Source organism: Thunnus albacares, chromosome 8 (genome assembly GCF_914725855.1).
Source record: "Thunnus albacares chromosome 8, fThuAlb1.1, whole genome shotgun sequence".
Taxonomy (NCBI): Eukaryota; Metazoa; Chordata; class Actinopteri; order Scombriformes; family Scombridae; genus Thunnus; species Thunnus albacares.
Window position 1 is genome coordinate 10621938 of NC_058113.1, and position 15782 is coordinate 10637719.

At 40.1% G+C, this 15782-nt stretch overlaps 1 protein-coding gene across 6 annotated transcripts in view; it reads right to left on the reverse strand.

Moving 5' to 3' along the window:
* LOC122986653 (trafficking kinesin-binding protein 1-like) overlaps positions 1 to 15782 on the reverse strand; it is a 37893-nt gene that overhangs the window by 17320 nt on the left and 4791 nt on the right. For 3 of the 6 annotated variants that reach the window (XM_044357946.1, XM_044357945.1, XM_044357944.1), the window contains exon 1: positions 2228 to 2712. In XM_044357946.1, coding sequence (XP_044213881.1) covers positions 2228 to 2438 — 211 coding nt within the window. In that variant the 5' untranslated portion in view covers positions 2439 to 2712. Of the gene's footprint in view, positions 1 to 2227; positions 2715 to 11246; positions 11442 to 14820; positions 15014 to 15782 lie in introns of those variants that run through there. The other 3 variants (XM_044357942.1, XM_044357943.1, XM_044357940.1) reach the window with 3 other exon arrangements.

The window sequence follows — 15782 nt, forward strand, 5'->3', positions numbered from 1 at the left end:
TGAAAGAGATTCTACTTGAAAGCAAACTAGTCAAAGTTCAAAAAGTTAATTCATACAGGAGTTCCTTCCCACTTCCCGCACAAACATATACACAGTAAAGACAAAATCATGATGAATGAAATATTAACACCCCCCCCCCCCCCCCCCCCCCCCCCACACACACACACACACACACACACAAATGACAGTGTAGTCTCTCCTGGGTGAGTTGTGAAGGCACAGAGTCACTAAGGGAACAATCAGCATAATGGTCGACAGAAAACACACATGAACTGTGCGTGCGACCTCACACACAAAAAAATGCATCTATGCAATGTTATCTGGCCTGTAATGAGATTGTATGCTTGATAGCACAAGGAGCAGCCAGTTTACCTGCAGTACCCTGTGCGTGTGTATGTTTTACCTGTTGAAGAACTTAGATATGGAAATAGATATATTTCTATTTCTACTTATTTCTATTTCTTACGGAGAGTCTCAATAATGACAATTGAGATCACTTCTCTTAGCACTATGTAAAGAAAGCATAAAGATTCAGAGGGAGGCACAGTTGTTGAAAGACATGGTTGACTAAATGACAACATGTTTGTGAAACTTGGCAGACTGATACTTAACACTTGTAACAGAGATAAAATTCCAGCAAATCTGTATAAATAAGTAATGACTGGACTGAGGTTTCTTCCATTTTTGCCCCATTAAAGATTTTTTGGGGGGAGTATTTCCTTATTGGAATTGAGGGTCTAAGGTTAAAGGATGTTGTATGCTGTACAGAATGAAAAGCCCCTTGAGGCTAATTTGGGAATTGAGTGTTGATTTGACTAAAAAAATATTGGGATTTCCTGCTCTTTCAATGAGATCAGGAAACCAGGTTATATTCCCTTACTGATTTACTTTATTAATCCACTTTGGTCATACATGGGCTGCAAACGCAAAAAGGAAAGTGCAGATTAATGTAGGGTATTGTAACCTGGATAAAACTTAATATGTAACTTAATATTGGAAGGTGATCTTGGTGTTTTTTTTTACAGTAGAGAGAGAGTAGAGAGTAACCTAAAACATGTCAGATAAAGGTTAAATAAGAGACAGAAGTCAAATGATTGGGCTAAATCTTAATTAAAAAAAAAACAAAACCCTCAGAATATATTTCTCAAGTGGTGACTCTGAGTTGTGATGTGAAGCCGTTAACGGACTCTCCTGTCTGCTTTGCAGCAGGGGGGCTGACGGAGCCAGAAGTCTGGAGTTACAGACGACCTAATAATCCTGGCTGCTACTGGGCAACAGACAACATACAGGTTCAAGGACAACAAACAAACACCGAGACAACAGACACAAAGGAGCGATCGTTATTCTGACTAATGCTCCAAAGCACTGCTAAAATGTAACGCAAGTTCATATCATCGAGCCCAATTTCCTTATTGGACCTTGGATGATAGCATCTTAATTACATCTATAAAAAACTGTTTATGCCACAGTAATTCTTGAAAATCATGCACTGAGTCTAATGCTTCTGTCCAAGAAAATATTATTATACATGCAAATGCTGACAAATAACTAAACAAATAACTGAATTTCTCTTCATTTCACTCTTATTTTGTAGTAAAGTCTCATTGACACAGTTTACTGTCTACTGAAGAAGAATCCTTCGTTCCTGCGTGGCACTGTACATTTAGTCTATGTACACGTCTCTCACATTACACGTTCCTCTGCCTCATCATCAACCTCCGTCTCTCTGTTATCCATCAATCTATCTAATCACATCTGTGAAAAATTCAGGATGGTTTCTCATCCCTCAAACAAAACCCAAAGTGATCAAACACAAGCTAACGACAGAAATATCAAGTGAGAATGTTGCAAATGTTGAGTGTGCATTTTTTAAACAAATATGAAACTGTAGCATGTTGGCATTGAATACACAACACTGAAATGAGAGCCGGGGCAAAGAGCCAAGCCCATATTTGAACATGTCAACCCAGCAGGCAGATCAACCATGCTGTGTTGGGATTAGATCCAACACTAATATGAGGGACGACACCTGCAGGAATGAGCTACAGGAGACAAGATGCCATTTAATAAATCCACATCACTACAGGACAAATGACAGAAAGACAGAAGAATCGCACTACAACACAGGTGAGAGCAACTGGGCAAACCAACACACAGCCTAGTGAGAACCAAAGAGGAAAGGCAAAAAGACTGTGTGCCCTTGATTGTAAAGATGACCGCAGACTACCTTCACACAGAACTTGTTGCTCTTCATCCATCTCCTCTTCTTCCTGCTGCTCTGTACTTCCATGACTGGCAAGACATACATATTCCTCTTCTTCTTCCTCCTCCTGCTCTGTGCTTCCTTGACTTGGCAGACAAACATATTCCTCGTCTTCTTCCGGCTGGTTGGAGTACTCCAGTTCATCCTCAGAACCAGCAGATGTGAGCAGCGCCATCCTCCACTCCGGCACTACAGCTAACTACTAAAATTCAAAACCTGCAAGTGCACTGCCATGACTCCTACTGTACCTGCGCTGTGTGCACTTGTGGGTGTGTGAATTTTAATCTATGAATCAATACCTAATCTGTCTGTGCCTGGATGTGAAAGTACACATCGGACAAAGTGTTTGTTCCAAAGAAGAGAGGAAGTGTATAGAGTAGGTCTCTCTAAACACTCCATTGTGTACGACAGGCAAAGTCTGTGTGTGTAAATCTGTCAAGTACAAAATAATGTCTGCTGTGTGAGTCTGTTAAAGTGTGTGTATCATTTGTCCTGTGGCAACTCCATGAGACGCCCAGATAACCCAACTCCTCCCCTTCTCTTCTGTGACTGGTCAGTGAATGGCCTACTCTACTTTACCACAGATGAGGGGTAGACAGACTCACATATACACACTTTCCATCAACTTTTTAAGGTCATAAAACTGGGTTAAAATAGATTTAACACAACAGATGAGAGCATTTAATATAATATTAATCTTTATCCCTTTAATCCTCAACCTTTCGTCTCATTTCAAGCTTTGAAATGGTTCAGGCTGACACCTACAGGAGAAAATCAAACTGAGGGAGATCCGTTTCTTAGGTCAGTCCTTACCCAACCCCCCCTCTGGTGGAAGTAACTTGGTACAGTCCCGTTCAGCCTCTATGGTGACAATAGGGCAGCGCAAACAATAACAGACATGCACCTGTTTCCAGGGTGGGGCTAGACACAGTGAAACCTCCACAGGTGAATTTTTTTGTACATTTAACCTGCGGACTGTAGCATTGAGTGAGATCCATGAGATATAAGCTTACTTTGGGCTGGAAGGAAGCATTTGATCAAATCAATAAAGGGATTTTCAAACCACAGTTTAAGTTGTATTATGTGTCTTGTGTGTTTTTTGCTTAGTACTGTTTGTTACCGTGCTGTTATATGTTTTAATTGTGACCTGCCTAAGGGACTGCAGATGAAAATTAGTTATAAGCTAACTGTGGTACAGTACATCAAATGGTAACATTTATGTTTAACACCGTGCATGGCCCCAATAAATACATCAATAAATAATAAGCACCATACTGTAAAGTCATGATAATGGACAAACATCAAAAGAATCTAAACATCCTCTCTCTCTCTTAACGTAAATGTAATGTAAAGCTGAATGCTACGTTTAAACTTTTTAACCCAACAAAGATGTTTACCTCACAATTTCAATAATAAAGAATATTGCCTGAATCTGAATAAGATCTTAAAACATAAAAGTGAACATGAACACTGGAGACTGGAAAGACACAGGAACTATTTCTGGAGCAGAAGCAGTTACAGAGGCAGAGGTTTTGAGACAATGAATGTCATACATTTTTGTATAATTAGTTGAATAATTCACTGTGTAAAAAAAGAACACCCATGCTCTTCATGAACTGGACAGAACAGAAGTGATATGATAGCAAAGTGATTTCACCCATTAAATCTGCTTCTTCCCTAAACCACAGACCTGCTTGCTGAAACTTGCTCTAAGAGGTAAGCTCTTTGCCAAAATCTATTAAATGGGTTACAAGCTCAGTGCATTGTAATCAAGTGATCTGATTTTACAAGACATCCTCCCAAAACCACTTTGAAAACATGTTTCAAAAGACTGCCTTTGAAAATTGGCACAAAAAGAATGATGCGGTCAACTTTAAATACACAAAAAGACAGAACTGGCTCAAGTTTACCAGATTGTGCAACATGTTCAACGGATGTTTCTAAGGAATAGACACAAAAAGTCCAATGCCAAATTTCTAACCCGTCTCTAGCAGTTGCTCCATAATGCAAAATATAAAAAGTATGGACTTATTAGCAGGGCATTAAAGTTTTATAAACACTGTGGCAAGTATTTTCATTTTTGTTTGTTATTCCTATTTAGTTAACTGTTCAACTGACTTCCTTATGACTTGATGACTCATCAACTCACCACCTCATTGTGACCTTTATCACATCATGTAAATGGTTCGTGTGTGGTTAAACATGAACTGAAGGTCTACTGATATTGCTTTTTCATAAAAATACAGTAATCAGCTGGTCTGGGTGCTCATCCATGTAAATGCTGTTAAGCTGTATGAAACCAAACTGTCTTACTGCTAATCAGCATCTACAAAAAGTATTTAGTGTTTGGTTTTTTTAAATGCATAAATCCAGTGTTACTATAATAAACCTTCACACTTCCCGGATATTTTCAATTAATAAAGACAAATAGAGTAAGTGTACAGTCTATACTGCATGTCAGTGGGTATGTCACATATCCATTTGAGCTGAGCTAGTGAGATTCGTAAGACCGGATATTTCATAAATGAATATGTGCCACATCAAAGCAGTCCAATTTTCTGCCCATTAGTCACGGCTCAACTGTTATAATTACTGTAATTGGTCTAGAAACTGATGTCAGCTCGGTACCGTCCTGCACGCTTGAGTAACTCCACTCAATGGTCCTATGGATGCAATGCTGCAGGCAACAAAAGAGTCCTGCACAAACACCACTCAGTGCTTCTGAGCCTCTCCCATTGCTTTTCTGGTCACATTCACTCTTTACACTCCACTTGTTTGTCCTCCCCCCCTCTCTCATACACAACCCCTCCGCCTTTCACCTCAATAGTCTATTTTTAACAGTTAAGTATCGAAGAAAACAACACAAATGAACAAGGAATTTGCACATTTACACACTTTGGATAATTACATATATGAAATCCACTGGGAGACTTTTGGTGTTGTGTTTTTTTTTTAAGTTTTGTAGTGATTTGTGTCTTCAGTGTCTCCTTTGACACTGTATTTATAGCAACATTACCAACAAAAGAGCAACAGGAAGAGAACCACTTTCTGTCCTACCTGCAGATTGCACTTTTCTAAAACGCAGCAGGTTATTTCCTACTGATATTTGAAAAAACTTTAAACATTTATTTATATTTTTTCCAGTGATAACTCTGGAATTATTTTCTGAAAGCAAATGCAGACTCACATAATGTAAGAGAAACATTCACATTTTGAAAGCTGGTATCTGGACAGACTTAGAAACAAAGACATAATTGGTTTGCAGTGGTTTCTAACAGCAAGACCAAGTTAAGACTTAAACACTGACATCACGTGGAGAAGTCAGATTTGACATCTCTAAGAGATCCAAGTAGTGCTCAAAAGCACATCTTTTGTGCCCCAGCTTCATTCTGTGACCTACAACTATCACATCTTTATTGATAATTTCCTTCTTTCTCAGCCACAGTCCACTGTCCTCTATCTACCCAGCCATTTCTTTTGAAGGCATCAAAAAGTGCCAAAGAATATTTGGCAGGCTGCTATCGACAAGAGAGGCTAAGAGCGACATGCAAATCATTGGGCTAAATATAAGCCAACCCACTTCCACATCCCTCCCTTGTATATCTCAGAATAACACCAAACCCAGCTGCTTTCTATTTCTGCTTCCATACTCCACCAGAAGATTGATCAAAGAAACCCCTTGTCATTCGGTTATTTGATCATTTCAGCATCAAGCACAGTTGTAAATCCTTCTATAAGTGTCTTACAGGGAGCATTTGTCTCCAAAAAGGCAAATCAACAAAGACTGGGAATCAAACGTGGGCTAGCTGCCACAGCTGAATAATATTGCAGCGTTTAAGCTGCACAGCTCACATTGAAGGATGTGCTGAGCTGCCTCAAACTTATGTAACCATCTCCACTGAGCATCCCTGACACACATGCATAGTAGTGTGTATAACTAGCCTAACACATCCTTGCATTCAGAAAAAAGCACCCGCATTCAGTCTAATGGAAAGTAATTAGAGCAGGTGATCGATGTATTGAATGAAATTAATTATATCGCACATAAATGTCATGCACAAGAGAGGAGAGACACAGACTGGGGTAGAAAGATGTACAGAGAAAGCCAGAGGCAGTGCCAAAAGGCTGGTGATTAAAGCAACCCCTGCTGTAACACATATCACATGACCGGGCACCATCAATACACCACATGTCTCAGCTGTGTGTGTGTGGATCAATCTGTACAATCATTATCACACAGGTTAGTTAGACGTACTGTAGCTACTGCAAGACAATACCACAAGCTTTTGTAACAAATGAGGGTATGTTACATAAATGGACATCACTGCACCAAATTCTATAATACATGCATAAGAGTAAATGACCAGCAGCTCTGCAGCCAATACATCCTTGTTTCTATTGCTTGCTGTGTTTTTTAAGTCAGTATTTTTGCCAGTTTTTCCTAAATGCTAATAAAAAAGGTTTTTATATGTTAAGGGCCCTTAAAAATGTTTGCAAATGACCTAAACTTTGACTGACTTATCTTCCTTTAGCTCAGTTAAATTGTCACTTAGATTATCTATCTGCCTACCTAAATTGAGTTTTTGCTCATTGTCACAATTTTAAATCTCTCCAACTCAGCATATTTCCCTTTCTAGTCTCCCTGTTTCCCAGCTGTGATAATCAACGAGTTCAACTCTTCGATGTGAATCCAACAAAAGAGGAAACACAACAATCCCCAGTCCCACATCCTACAGTACACCCACAGCTAGTCACATAAGCTACTCCTCGGCCCTATTTTTGAAGCCACACTGACTCAGCTGCCACACAGCACCTGTTACAACACCTCCTGTATCCAGCAGCCACAGCTTTAACGCTGCTGTTTGTCCTGTCTGTAACATCAGCCTTGATGCTTTTTTTCTGTTGTGAAAGATAATCCACAAGGTTACATTAACTGGGTTTTCATTGGAATGAAACCTTGCACAAAAATGTCAGTCTGAGCTGATTGCATTAGGGGGTTTACTCAAAGGAAAATAAAGGGATTTTGTTTTTTAATCCACTTTTTTTCTATTATGTTGTTTAATATTGACCAATCCACCTTAATCCTGCCACTAGCACCTCTCTTCACTCTAACCTCTGTCTGCCCATCTGTCATCAGAGGACAAGTTATAAAACCTGTCCAGTGGTTATCAAACAGTGTTACAACATATGCTGTAGGCACCATCCTCAAAGCAAATTTGTCTGAATTTCTTGCCATAACTACATCATACATACGTCAAGATCTGATAAACTTGCCACAAACGTCTATCATTATGCTAGTAGTAGTTTGTAGACAGCTCTTGTCTTGTTTTGGTACTGTACTGTTACACTACAGCCATCCCTCCTGTAAATATTTCTCTAGATTTCATTATGATATACAGTATATACAATAAAACTTTAATGTCAGCTTACGATGAAATTCATTTTGCATCCATAGCATATAATAGCAGGCCAGCAACTACTATTTTACTCTAGTTTTTACTCTAGTTACTCTTGTCCAACTACCCAACAAAAAGTACTTTAGTATTTATAAAATCCATCTCTTATCATCTGCACCAGTCCAGTTACTGGTTTGAGTTGACCTTTCAACAACTAGATGTCACTGCATGAAATAGTCTTACCATCAGTACACTCTTCATAGTACCAGTCCAGTTCATAGTAGTCTGCCTTGACAAACCTCTGGCCTCGTCTCTTCATCCTCACCGCTCTGACACACAGCTGTATTGTTTCCAATGTCCCAGCATTCTTAGCTGTAACATCTCTGGCAAATCCAATGTCCCAGCATGCTCAAGAGACAACCAGCTGTCAACTGGGGTCTTGCAGCCACTAAGAGTGTCCGTTAGTCAGTCAGTCAGTGCCTACTTCTGTTATCCCAGCATGCTTAGCAGTTACGAGCTGGCACACAGTTTTTATTGTTGGTGAGAGTCTGTCCAGTGTCATCATATGTCTTTTTTGTCCCGCACTCATTAACGGCAAACTGTCAGTGTATTATGCTCCATATTTGCTGTGAAGCAGGTGCCATTTCTGCATGTCATCTCCCAGAACGGTTACTTGCGTCATCAGTTGTAATTAGAAAAAAAACAGTGTCACTTCACTGCCCTTTCATCCATCGTTTAGTTCTTCACAGTTTCAGCAATATGTGCCAGCTGAGATTTGCAGTCTTCCTTCAATCTGTGCAGTCTCTCTGTCTGTCTTCTTTTTTGGCCATCTTTCAGTTTTCCACTCAGTCACTCCAAACCTTCAGCAAACATGTCAGCTTCTGTCCTCCCATGCCCCCATCCGTTTATATCTTTTGGTCAGTTTATCTTCCTCTGCTCCTACCTGTCTGTCCTCTGGCCGAGTTTCGTCTTCATGAGGTCATATCATGAAAATCGTCTTCTCTTTTGTAACGTTCCTTGCTCAGTGACAGCACTGGCTCTACACATGGACCACCGCATCTCTAACAATGACTCAATAAATACAGAGATACAGAGCTTGAGAGCGAGCAGCAGCAGCAGCAGTCACGGGTTTTGCAGCAGAAATGATGAGAACCATGACACAGTAGGATGGGCGGAGTTTGAGAGTGCTCATAGCCAATCAGAGGGAGCAGTATCACCGGCTTGCTCCCGCCTTCCATTCGTATGTCAGCGTCTCCCCCCTCCTCTCCTCTACTTTGTCCTTCTGTGTGGTTGCTATAGTAACAGGCTCAGACTCCAAGGCCTGAGGATGAGCAGCATGTAAAAGCAGTTAGCAGGAGAGTGTAGCGTTGGCAGGGGTGACGTGGCTAACTGAATGAACACAATGGGTATGCGGGGATTGGTTATTTTAGCTGGGGAGTGATGAAAGAAGCACACACAGAGTGCACCGGAGGCAAAAAGCTGATGTGTCATCATGGCAAAAAAAACAAACATGCAAATAAGGGTCATTTCAATGACAATAGGAACAAATTCAATGTCAACCAGCTTGGAAAAGCAGAAAGAGACTGAAGCAATGCTTGTTATGGAAAATACACCTCTGTACATACTGATATTAGCAGGATGGAGCTAACAGAAGGCCGGGACCACTAGCTAACAGGCTAACATCAAACTGTCAAAACTGGTGCTTACAGGGAGCAAGTTTGCTTCAACATCACATGTTTATGATAATGTGTGAAAAACTAAATCCTGCTAATAAAGCGACTTTCACACGGTTTAATGTTAAAAGAGCCAGAAGGGTCATATAACTGAGGCTGATGTAACAACTGTTATGTTACATCAGCCTCTGCTTACAGATTCAGTTACAGTTCATATGTGTGCCATTGTACAGGGATACATGGTGGTCACTACATGGATGACAACATTATAAATATCACTATATTGTATGAATAGAAGTAAATCCACAACACTCGCAGTTGCTACACCCAGATAATGACAAAATACTAACCTTTGAAAACAATACCACCTGTATGGTATATATATTAAAACTTGCATGACAAGGAGATACATCTGTTATTCACAAAAGTACACAAAAACATTTTAAAGAAAGAGTTCGTCTATGTCAACAGCACAAAAAAACTTCCACATGGTTGATAATTATGACCAGCATCTACATGACAGATCAAATGTCTGTCCACCAGACAACCCGTCTCCTCTGTTCTCCTCTGACTGATGAGACATGTGGCTGTGATGTCATCACAACATGGAGATGCTCCCTATTGGTCAGTTGCCTCCATGTCATCAGCTCCTTGAACATATCATTCTCATGCAGCAGGTTACATATTTAAATGAATGAACCACTACAGTACTTGCGTGCTGTAACGTCGTGCATATCACTGTTACTTTAAAACACTGTCAAACAAATGAAGCTCGAGGTAAAGATGTATGTGAAACATATCTTCTCTGCCAGGATGAAACCAATATGACCCATCAGCACTCATACACCATGGCCCCCTCGGGTGTCAATACCCGGCCATCTGTTTGAGGCAATAATGAGGAGAAACATGACTCCAATGTGGAGTGGGGGAGAGAAAAAAAAAACAACAGTACTGCATGTGGCGAATTCATTTGATAATAAAGCTGTTTAGTAAAACACCCCCCGCAGAACAACTCATAATATGTCTTATGTAACATGACCTTGTCGTACCCTGTTAGCCTGGCTGGCTATCACAGAAATGTCAAGGCCAATGTGACTATGCCGGCATGGGGCAACGAGGTGAAGTTACAGTTCTCAGTAAAGGTTATTTATAAAGATGATTCAACTATTTTTAGAAACTGTTTTTTTTTTTTTTTTACTCTGAGTCAGTGTTCACGCAGACATAAATCAAGAACTGAATTATTGATGATGAAAAAAAATCTACTTTACGTTCCCTTGGTTTGCCACGTGCAGTGTGTGCACATGTGTTTATTTATTATATGTGTGTGTGTGTGTGTGTTTGGTATACAGCTGGCAGAGACGACAACTGCGAGGCAGCTTTTAGTTTGATAAGACAAGCGCTGACACGTGCATGAAAATATAGAGGACTGAGTGCAAGAGAGAGCGCAACATCAAGCAACAGAGAGAGAGACCTATGTTTGTTGTGGTAACCATGACCAGCAGCTGTGACCATACTTTCTCTCATCTCTGCTTCCTACCCACTGAAGGTCAGTATAAATTTTAAATCTCAGCCTTTAATGTGCATTGTTAATCTCTGATAAAAGCTCCTGAAGGTTAAATCTGGAAACCTAATTGTCTATCCTTAGTTTTTTGACATAGGATTTATGTTAACAGACATATTGATGTCTACCCAGAGGAAATAATGGCACTTCATTTGGGAGATGATAATAATTGAGAAGGGGGCCGTAATACTAATATGATGTTGGCTCACAAGACACTTAAGCACAGAACTGGGTAGAAAGGGATTGCTTTACAAACAAATAGCAGCAACAATCATCACCATTATATTTAGAAGAAAATTGGATACTGTACTTGTTCACCAAATCACTTGAAAAGAGATATGTGCTCAACTTACAGAAGTATTTGAGGGTCTCCTCTATCTGTTCGGTAGTCAGGTCGAGGGCAGAGTCAGGCTCCACCAGTGGCGTGTGCAGCCAATCATCTTGGTCGTAGCCGAAGATGGTGTCGGCCCTCAGCTTGTAGACTGGCAGCTGTTCCTCCAAAAGGCTGATAATCTCAAGCTCCGGCAAGTCAGTACTGTTACACACATCTACACAGAGACAAAGAGAGATGCTGTATAGTATTTGTTTTTTTTTGTTTGGCAATAACGTTAATAAGTAAACATACATAATGCATATACAATTTTCAGCAGGGACTAAAGGCTGGTCGTGACACCGTGACAAAGTGTCAGTTCTGGGTATTGTTTAATATTATAGACTGGACAACCTCTCTTCATTTGCAAAGCAGCCCAACAGGATGTTTGCAGTCTGTTGGAACTGAGGGCACAGTACGCCCTCTAGTGGGTAATTGAGGAACTAACCCCCCGCTACATGCATCTGCTGTGTAGCACTCAAAAATGGAGACCAACTGAGGGTTAGGTTCATTTGAGTCAATTTGCATCATCAGTTAAATTAAATCTAATGCTTAGACTTGGAATGGGGCTGTACAGTGCAACCCTGCTCATGTTAGATAGATCATGTTTCATATCAAGTTGACCCGTACTTACTCAAAAGTCAAAACCCAAGGGACAGTAATGAAACAATAACGCAAACATACACACATGGGTTTGTCTCATATTAGGAAACTGCTGTAGCTTGTATGGCATTCTCACTTGAGTACAATGAAAATGGTGTTCATGGTGAAAAAAAAAAACAAACAGCTACTGTTACTTTTACCTTTATTTCCTATCGGGTAAAAAAAAAATAGATAGAAGAACTGCAATCATTCATACATCACATGAAGTCATCTTTGACATGGCAGCTAAACCGACTGAATAGTCAAGAGCAGCCTTCTGCTAAAAACTAATGAGTCAACCAGAGAACCACATTTGTGTGCTGCTGTGGAAAACTAAATAACCTTACCTAAGCTTTCAGCTATGTGCCTCTCTGTTCACAAATCAGTTTAGTGTGCTATTAAAAGAGCACTCATTTAGGATTCTGTTAAGAGTATATTCTCTCTGTTCAGAACAAGAATTCAGATTTTAAAAAAATCACTCTTTCTACAAAAATGTGGAATAGAGAGGCTCTTGGATTGACAGAACTAGCGTGTACACAGAATAAATGAGAAGAAACGTACAGTAAAAAAATAATGTCCTTTGTTTCTCGCTATTTCTGGCTCTGTCGCTCTCTGCTGTCTGTCTCCCTCTGTGTATGTCTCTCTAACAATGCTGTCTCTCACAGTTTGCTAATCCAGACTGAAAGACTGACTGTGCTGAAAAAGGGAGACAAGGGAGACACAGACACACAGACACACACACACACACACACATACACACACATACACACACAGAGAGAGAGAGAGAGAGAGAGAGCAGCTGGGGAATCATTCAACAAGCACAGCCAATGAGGATTCAACACTGAATTACAAGATCTTCCAATTCCACTTGTATTCGAAATGGGACACTTTACTGTTGAGTTAAAGTATTTATTAGTTTTGCTGACATATAATAGTGTGATGATGACTCAGTCTTTCTTTTACATAAAAACTCTTCATTAGACACAGTAACTGGTATGGCAGAAGACCAACAGCTCTGGTAAGCTTTTTTTTGTCATTCCATCTACACTGTATTGGATATTTATTTCTCAATTTTTTTTAATAAAGTATGAAAGTACGCATCTTCTACACCACTCCAATGTCAAATCCAAAACCATTACCCCTGAAGCTAATTTAATACGATTAATTTTTCAAAAGAAGTGCCTCTTTAAAGCCTGGAGCTATGTAAAATGTAATATCAACATTCTGAAGGTATCAACACATCTTAAAATTGTGTGAGCACAGCTTTAAATGAACACACACGAGATTTGAGCAAAGCTGATCCTGCTGGTTAGAATGACTAAATTTCCCTCCAGTACTGATATTAAATATGGCAAATGTACCTTCGCCTCAAATGATGAGTACTGATAGGATGTGGAGGAGGATAATAATAGCACAAGCATTCTGTGCTGTGTGCTGACAAAAGGTCAATGGAGACACCAAAAAGTGTGCGTACATGTTGTATTTGGTAAAGACAAACCATCGTTTTTTCAGTTTTAGAATGATCTCTTTCTGTCAGATCAATAGAAGCACTTTGCGTGACTGTATTCATTTACAAAGGTTTTATTCTGAGTTCTCAAATGGAAAATACTGTCACTAAGTTTCAAAGACTACAAAAAACTTTTCCCAGGACTGTTCAAAGTGCAAAGTAAACAGACTGCAAACAGAGTGCTGCTGACTTCTGAGTATTTCTTGATGCACTTGACTGCTGTGGACGGTGTTTTTGCTGTTGCTGTTTTCTGTGAGAATTTCCTTTGAGACAATAAATGTTTGTTTTTTTGTTTTTTGTTTTTAACAGACCACCGGTAACCAGCAACTCTAGGTCAACTTAAAAAATAGCAGCATGAATCTATTAAAAAGGAGCACCTGGTAGTCCTCATTAAAGTTTGAACTTTTTAATTTATATTTTGGGATCAATAGACAAAGCTGATATACGACCAAAAAGAAGCTTCAAGTCCAAGTGTAATTATAGACTGCTGGAACAAAGAACACAACCTGCAGGGTCATACCAACATTAGCAGCAGCCACCAGAGGAAGAAAGTTCAAGTTCAAATGTAAGAATAGTCCACTGTCACACTGTCAGTCTGAGCAATAAACGTGTGACTGATAGACACACAGCAAAAATCAAGATCAGGTCGCTCTGAAGGCTACAGACATACTGCTAATCATGGACGATTACGCGGGGCTATTGTTGTTCTTTTAGCAAACAAAGAAACCATCGAGATCATGCAGAAGTGCCGGTGTTCAAACAGAAGTGTCTTCTACAAACTGACCAACACAAGCACAAGCACTGCAACTATAGTACACTGAACTGTAGTATCACTGAACTGAGACCCTAAATTAGGTCCCTGAAGAGAGAAGGGTATACAATCCCAGCGCACATGGTGTTGGTGTAAGACTGTAGAATCACACAGATATGACTTTTCTACATTTCTAAACAAGTGCTACACCTCCTATGTCTAACATGGCTGCCCCCTGTAAACCAGTACAGTACAGCAGTGCTACTTGTGGCCAGGTTAAAGAGCCAAGTTGACCTTTCTAAGATAAATTCAACTCAATTCAACCTTTAACCTTTACAGAATTATTTAACTGTAGCAGACAACTTCCACTGTAATGTTTGAGCTTTTTATATTTATCAGCCTTTTGACAAAATTCAGAATAAGCTTCAAAACACAAATATTTTTAACTTGTAAGAGCAAATCCCTGAAGATTTCTCAACTATGCAAGTTTTCAAAGGGAGGAAATAACTCAGTGACTCACTGAGAGACAATGAGATGAAAAACAAACAAAGATAGAGAGATAGAGACAATGAGAGAAACTCTATACAGATGTTAGCCACACTCATCAGAAACCTATCTGAAACTGACAGAAAACCACACCATGCACAGCATACTCACTCATGGTGCCTGAAGCCCGACAACCACCAGCCCTCCTGCCCTCCACCAATTACATTTTCCACTGGTCTGGGAGAGAGCAAGGTCGCAAGAAATAACACAGAGAAGAGAGAGAAAGAGAGTTGGGAGGGTGAGAGACAGGAAGCACGAGAGAGAGAGAGAGAGGGTGCTAAAAGTTAGAGGACGGCACTGGGTGGAAGAAACAGAAAGAGACCGAGAGGAAAAGAGGGGAGGGAGGAGTAAAGAGGAGAAGAGACCCGAGCCAAACTGGTTCGTCATGCCTGACATGCCAATGATGATATCCACATGGACCGCCCCACACTCGCTCTCTCCCTCCCTCCTGACAGCCAACAAACCCAGCTGGACTCTTCCAACTAGCTGTACTAACTGCACTCTCGCGCTCTCTCTCTCTCTTCCTATCTTGCTCAAGTACAAACACACTGTAGCTAACAACAAGCCTGAAGCTGTTCCTGCTGTATTTACTGTTTGACTTTCTTGATACCCAGCAGACAGTTCCTCATGTTAAAATCGTACACGGAGAGACACAGACCTGATGAACGACACTTTTAAGATGCTGTATTTGCTTTTTAAACTTTCCTATCCAACTGTTTGAGGAAAGAAGAGACATGACAGTTTTTACACCCTGAGGTGATGAAGACAACATTCAGACAACATTAACATTGTGCTGGTGAGAGAGTATATGCGAGTGTAAAATATTCTGCAACAGGTTAGGAAACAGATTTAGCCCATTTACAGCGATAATCACAGCCTGCACAACATGAGCTGATCTGCACCTGAGAAACTGCCAAAAATATCACTCAGTGTACTTTCCATGTAATCCTACGGATCCCAGTGTGTTTGTCACGGAATGGTGCCTGATTATGAGGAAATTTGTTCACTTTTGTTCAAATTTGTTCTGCTACATTAATCAGTTTTTTATTAAAATGTACAAAATTGCTCCTTAA